Source organism: Parasteatoda tepidariorum, chromosome 1 (genome assembly GCF_982258835.1).
Source record: "Parasteatoda tepidariorum strain Cologne lab strain chromosome 1, Ptep-v5.0, whole genome shotgun sequence".
Classification (NCBI taxonomy): Eukaryota; Metazoa; Arthropoda; class Arachnida; order Araneae; family Theridiidae; genus Parasteatoda; species Parasteatoda tepidariorum.
This window is the reverse complement of record NC_141755.1, coordinates 97397556-97405356: the sequence shown is the minus strand read 5'-3', so window position 1 is coordinate 97405356 and position 7801 is coordinate 97397556. Positions and strand designations below refer to the sequence as shown.

Below are 7801 nucleotides of genomic sequence, written 5' to 3'. Positions count from 1 at the left end.
CTAGAAATGAATTCCTAAACTCAGTAAATTAAATAAATTTTTGGTTGATTTCGAATGATTTTAGCTTTTTGACAATAAAAAATTAGTAATTTTTGAGAATATTTTCCGAAATAATTTCAATTTCATGATAATAAATCTCAGATTACGCAAACTTTCACATATTTTTTAAAAAAAAGTCATATTATAATAAATATTTTCTTAAAAAATTAAATTCAGCTCATGCTTATTTTGCTCAGCATTATCATTAACGTTGAGCAATCTGCGATAATAAAAAAATATTACTCAATCTCTAACATAACCTCACCTTTTTTACATTCCAAATAAATAAAATTGAGTTATAAACCTTGATATCACAAAATGCATTGGTCAAACAAAAAATTAGATCAGAAGTTAAAAAATCGTCTGAATTTATCATTTCTTCTCTTCACTTCATTAAAATAAAAATAGTTAAAGAAGAGAATAATAAAAAAAAACTGGGGAAATTGTAACAAACGTCCTTCAGAAGCATTTCTCCTTCCCTCGCTTCAACCACACCTTTACCTTTTCGGATTCTAAAAAAGAAAATCACAAATAAAACAAAGCCAAGAATAAGACAATTGGCTTCGATAGAAGAGGTGGGAATTGTTCCATAGGGAGGGGTTTTGAGGACCATCTGATGTTAGGGAATGCCTATGACGTTTCTCTGTGGAATTTGTAATGAAAGTTTGACCATGGATATCAAGTATAAAAAGCGAAAGATTTTATGGAGAAGGCATCTTGCACAGTCTAGCATCAGACAAGCAAACAACAATCTCTCTTATCGAAATGGCCAAATTCGTGAGTAAAAAAAATATTTTCTGAAAAGCTTATGCTTTCACTAGTTTTAGTTTAATTAATAACAGCGTATCTTACTGGAAACTTTATTTGATTAAAAGTAAAATTGCTAATATTGTTATAAAAATAATATTAATAAATATAAGTATTAAAAAAATTAATTAAAATTGAGTGGATATTAAAAAAATTGATAAAATAAAAATAATTTGTGTAAAATAATAGTAATAAAAATTCTAAAATTAATCTGAAAATAAGAGAACTCTTCCGTATGGTTTAAAATTAATTTAATCTTTAAATTAAATTCAATTAAATACAAGTTTTATAACAAGTTTGTTAAAACAAAATAATTACTTGAATTAGTTTACTAAAAATAAATTTTAATGAAATTAAATACCAAGTTTTTATAGTTTTGATTGGTGATATATTTATTGTTATCTAGTAGATTTATTAAAATATTCGAGAGTAAAATTGTAAATTATAATGCTTATCATTAACCTAATAGCAGAGCACATTTAAAAGTTTTCCATTTTTCCAATTATTTTAATGTATAATAACTCCCAGTATTTATCTTCTAAAAGCAATATTATTGTTATTATTGTAATAATTAAAGCTACAAAATTGCTAATAAAAAATAGTAATTAAATTCTACATACACAAAATTTTTACTAAAGTTTATACAATTTCTGCGTAAAAAAGTAAGAGAAATTTTATAGAAACTTAAATTTGAGTAAAACTTTAACAAAAAATTTTTAGGTGAAATTAATTATTATTTATTAAGAGTTTCGTACTAATTTTAATTTTGCAGCAATTTTTTCTTGGCATAAGTAAGTTTTATGCATATTGCAAACTTGTCTTAAATATTTCTAATCTGTCTAAAATAATCTTAAAAGCATTATTTTGTAATATTTCTTTACCTATAAACTAATATTATTTATTTTATTTATAAAACTTGCAAAATTATTTTATCAATTTGTCTAAATAACTTTACATTTTTGAATAGGCGTATCAATCCTAAAATAATGCACTGATAACTATCTAAGTCTTACATTTTTGCAAGTTTCTTACTTGCCGCAGAATTTTAAACTGTAATGTTTTAATAATTTTTAAAAAGTCTAAAAAAAGTTAATAAATATTTAGAATAAAAAATTTGACTAATTTTGGTAAATTCTTTCTACAGAATAAACAATAAAATCCAATTTCACTGCATTTATTTTATTGTGAGCTTTCTTTTTTTATATTTATTTATTAACTCGAAAGAAAGATATTAATGTTCCTAAACAAGCATTGAGTTAAACTAACTTTAACATCTCTTAAATTATAAATAGAATTTGAAGCGCGAATTATAAATAGATAATTAATCAAAAGTAGAAATTAAATTCCAAATATTTCTCCATTCTCTTTAAGATGCTGAAATCAGATTTCGGCTTGATTAAAAAAAATTCCTGCATTACATTTTATAGAAAGGAAAGTGTCGTTTCTCCGCATTGTTGTATAGTTATTTATGACATCTGTATTCATCGCTATGTCATGAAGCTGCTTTCACGGAAGGGTATTAACTGGGTTGAAGTATTCATTGTGTTCAGCCATATTTCAACTTTCTAATGTAAAACGATTTGAAACAAGCTTGGAATTTTTTTACTCCTCGTTCGTAAATTATAATCATTGTTGAGGAAAAAAAGAAAAAACTGAATTTTATAAAAAGTTCATATTTTATTCTGCCTATTTACAATACATCTGAAATGGAAAAAAAATGTGCGGCAACATTTGTGAACGCGCCAAAAAATTTTAGGAAGATTATAGTTTTTAAATATTGTGGTAGAATTTAAATAAAGATATGTGGTTTCTACCAATTTAATAATTTTAAAACTTTTGAAATTTTTGATGCACTACATTTTTACTCATATGTGAAATGTTCTTGCATTAACAATTTGACCATATCTGCGAAGCGGTTTTGAGAATTTTTCATTTATATTCGCGCAAAATTAAGCACGTAAACGCTTTGTTGCATTTAGAATTTTTAAAACCGAATTTATTCTTTTACGTTTTATGAATTTAATCTATAATTGGATTTAATCGTAATAAATTACAGAACATTATTTAGAATCAGTGATTTAGTTTTAGATATCAATTTTAAGTACATTATTTTGTGACATAAATCTGGAAATTTTTTTTTTCTAACTGTGCTGATTTACAAATTAATAAAAATTATTATCATCATACCGTACATTCAAATATACCGCTTACTTTATGTTGGAGAATAATAATACAAAGCATAACAAGAGAATTTTTTTCAAAGGAATCATGAAATTTGCTAAAAAATACAATAACCAAATCGAAAAATTCACATGAGTTTTTATTAATAAACGATCTTAAATAATTTTAGCGAAAATTTCAGCAATGTGTTACTTACATGAATACTATTTTAGGAAATATATATGCTTTGTTTTATGTATCTCTTTATTTTCATTTCTAGGCAACTCTCGCTTTTGCCCTTGCCTTCGTGGCTGTTGCCTCAGCTGCTAGCTTTGGTGGAGTTAAGGACATAGTTGGCAACTATTATGATTTCACAACTGGACAATACTCCAGCGCTCTCACTGGCAAAGTTTACAACACTGCTCCCGTAGCTTACGTACCACCAGTAGCAGCAGCTCCAGTTGCTTACGCTCCTCCAGTTGTTGCTCCTTACGCTGCTCCTTATGCTCCCTACGTCGCCGCCGCAGCTGCTCCTTACATCTACTCCGCACCATTCCCCTACTCCGCTGCCTACATTCCAGCATGGAAGAAATAGGTAAATGCTAAGTAATAGCAAAATACTGCTAATTAGTCAAATAATAAATAGCCAAATAGTGTATGAAAGATAAATAATGGATTTATTGCAAATAATGAGTCATCAAATCTTAATAAATATAATTGGACTAAAAAATGTAAAAATGACTAAAAGCATTAACTAACTATCTGAAAAAAAATTGCTTTAATATTGTTGATTTAGAAATTAATAAAAATTGTTTATCATCGTAGAGTAAATTTGGAGATAAATATAGAAAATTAATGGATAAATATTAAAAAAATAATCAATTTTCTTTAGCATATAACCATTAAGAAATGAATAAGCACTTAGCAATAGTTTGCCTTTAAAGTTAGTCGTTAGTTGTTTTAAGCAATTGAATAATCTTGTAGATAAAGAAGCGAAAAATATTTTCATAATGCTTTTTATCATAATTTCGAGAGTTTCTGTGATTTTTCTTTATATATTTCTTTTTCGATCGTTTACTCAGAAACTGTTAAGGTATTTAAAAATACACATCCATACAAAGGTTTAATAAGATATATTCTGTATGTTCAAAATTTCATACAGAACAATTATATGCTGAAAAAGGATTTTTAAAACTTTAAAAAATTTAAAAAATGAATCAGACCAGGTTTTAAATATAAGATGGATTTATTTTTATATAAGCGTATTAATTTTTTAATTATAAACAAAATAAATTTCAGCCAAAATGTCTTGAAAGAAATATTTATTAATATTTCAGTTTTCACTTGGCGGAATATTATATTTTGCATTACACTAGGTATAAACAAATGACCTCTTTTTCTGAAACTCAAACAAAACTTTTAAAATGGTACAAAATTGCGATGCCTAAAATTTCAGTTGAGCATAGTTTAAAATTCTAATGAATATTATTAATTTCAAATTAATAATGTTAGGCCAGTTTTTGTTTTTTCATTTAACTAGCACTCACCAGTAAACGATGATTTAGAAAATAATTTAAACTCTTTCATATATTGAATGAATTATCTAGTGGTATATATTTAAAAAGTTCTTGTTTTTTAAGTTCAGTAAAAATCTGAACTAATTGATTCGTTTACTTAACTCATTAAAATAAGATAAATAAATCATGTTGCCAAAACTGGTATCCCAATAATACACTTTTTAACCTTTTTATGAAAGCATGATCATTATTTAAATTATTTAAGTTCATGACTTTATATCCAAGAAACTATAAAATTGCTATAGTTAATACGCTGCTGTTTGTTGTGTTCCTGTTTTTGAATATTTTATTATTTTTTGAATGCACGCATCTCGTATATAATGTACATTTTATTCATGGAACAAAAATAGAAATAATCAAATAGAGCAAATTGGTATTAGATCATTTATATATAATTTAGTATTAATCGTGTCCATATATTTATATAGTTTTTTTTCTCTTTCTAGGTTGATTTCGGTGCTTAAGAACTTTCTATGTTTCCTGAACGAATGATCGTTTTAAGTTACTATTTAAAACCTCCGAGCCAAATATCTATTTTTTTTACAAAGCAAATGAAGAAAGCTTTTTTGTTAGCCAAACTATTTTTGTTTGTCATATGCTGAGCATAAACACCTTTTGTTATTTATAAGAAAAATAAACAAAATATTTTGGTTATATTTGTATTTGCTTCTTTCTTGCATTTAAAATTTTCATTTCTTATGAGAGGGTTTGTTTAAATTTAATAAGAGTAAATAACAAAAATCAACAGCAGCAGAAATTAAATTATAAAAAAGGCAGTACACATAGAAAAATATTAATAAAGATAAGTTTTCATGCTTTTAACTGATATTGTTTAATAGTCCTTTACCATCTTGCATTTTCTTATTATCAAAGTTGTCACGGCTTGTAAAAAGAAAACTTTTTACATTTTCTTTATATTTCACATTTTCCATAATAAATTTAATATTATACAACGTTTGCACATTAATATGAACTATGAATATATATATGAGATAAATACATAAATGATTTTCTTTTACTTTCAAGTCTAAGAATCGAAATAAAATCGTTACAAAATAAAGCATTAACAATTTTATCTTATTTATTTATTTATTTTATTTATTTATTTATTTCGCTTATTGTTTATTAAATAAATGAAATTTTAGAAAGCACTAACTGAGTTATTTTGAAAATTTAAAAATTAACCCTTCAAAAACATTTTAAAAAACACACACATTACTTACACAAACATTTTAAGTATTGCTATCTTTCATAACATTTTGCGTGACTTGATATATAATACTTTTAGGTATTAACATAAAAGAATTTTGTGTATAAACCTTTTTTTTCCAAATAAACATTTAAAATTTTGATTTCTTGGAAAAAAAGCAATATTTAGTATTTTTAAAATTCCTAATATGCTGATTTTAATTCTTTAATCACCAAATATTAATATTGACTATAAATAAACTGAATTTATTAATTAGAAGAAGTTTTCTTTGTTGATTTAACTTGTTCTCTAATTTAAATGATGATTTCAATCACTTGCAGTTGAAGATCAAGGTGATAAATACAAATTTCTTGCAACATACCTAGCAGATGTCATTGATTAAATCGTTTCAATATTTTATTATAACAAGGTGGTGACATCCATGAAATATTTAGAATGTGGTCATAAATATTTGATAATGTTGTCGAAAATTTTAGAAATTTTAATTTCCTTTTAACTTTAGGAATTTAAGTTGACTAGTTTTAACATATAAATATATAGTTCCTTTTATTCACAGATATTTCTTTGTAGATAGGAATAAGTGAACTTAATTTGTTTCCCCAATCATTCTCTACCATTGTTTAAAATTTTTCTCGATTGTGGTCTCTTAATATTAACTGTTTATTTTTAGACATTAAGTGAATATTCAAAAAATCAATATACTATTATGAAATCGAAAGATTAACAAAAAATCAAAGAAACGCATAATCTCAAAATAATTACAATACTCAAAAATATTTAAAAACAATATTTTGTGACTCCCCTGAGCTCGGTAATTTAAATATATGGATTTAAAAAGTTGTTATATTGCTAATTTTCAAACACATTTTCATTTCATAATCAATCACACAATACTCAGAACAATAAAAATAATTACAATACTTTAAAGTATTTAAAAACAATATTTTGTGTTTCACCTGAGCTCGGTAATTTAAATATATGGATTTAAAAATTTGTTATATTGCTAATTTTCAAACACATTTTATGTAATAATCATACACATTAAATATTTGAAGTGTTTTAGCCCGACATGGCGGACAAAATAGGCAAGTAAGAAAGTTAAGTTGCTCTTTTCAATTTAAAAAAAAAAAAAAAAAAAAAAAAAAAAAAAAAAAAAACAGTTGTACAAATTTGAGAAAGGCAGTCTAAATATGCATTCACTGTTATAGTGGGTATAGCATTCCAAAACATCTATAAATTAAAAAGATATATCCAGGGTTCCGGCGGGATTCAAACCAGCTTCCTCCACGCTTCTATTTTAAAACATTGGGACAGCCTGATATGCAATAGTTAAGTAGTTAAGTCACTGATTTGGTTCAGCTTTGCTCACATATTTTCATGCTGACAAATACGCAAGTTGGTAGATGTTAGTTCATAGTTTACACAAAAATGAATAAAACTAAACCATCAAAAACAAAGTTAACAACTATTGACTTAATAAATGGAGGTTACAGAACGGAAAATTTTTCTGTTAGCCTTAAATTATACTAGTACTGTTAAAATTTTCGATTCTTTCGATAAAATTATCAATTTTTACCACGTTTATTATGAAGTACCATGAAAATGAAACTATATTTTATTTTTAACTTTACCAAAAGTCATTAACAAAGCACTGCGGAAAAATTACCGTACTTTTTGGTCTTTCCATAGAGCCATAAAACACTCTAAATTATACCATAACCTGGCAGTTTCTACTGTACTTTTTTTCTTAGTCTAAAATGTTTTTAGTTTTTTAATCTTTACTTTACCTTAATTTTTGATTATAAGAATTTAGCCCACGCTTGCTTGGAGAAAATAACTAAAGATAGTAAACATATGATAGTATGAAAAACGCAATCTGGATTCGACTTATCTATTTAATGTTTTAACACACTTACACAATGAAACATTGCTAAGTATCTACACCCCTGCTTTCGGTGTTAGCTAACGCCGGCAAACAGTTGTTTCTGTAACTCCTTTCTGTTCTTTT

General features: G+C 25.4%; 1 protein-coding gene across 1 annotated transcript; it reads left to right on the top strand.

The window, feature by feature from the left end:
• The first annotated feature begins 500 nt into the window (after positions 1–500).
• Positions 501–5124, top strand: LOC107455982 (uncharacterized). The gene is made up of 3 exons (XM_016073737.4): positions 501–816; positions 3287–3601; positions 5030–5124. Exons 1-2 carry the CDS (start codon positions 805–807, stop codon positions 3599–3601), a joined length of 327 nt encoding a protein of 108 aa, XP_015929223.2. The 5' UTR covers positions 501–804; the 3' UTR covers positions 5030–5124.
• Positions 5125–7801: the final 2677 nt, after the last annotated feature.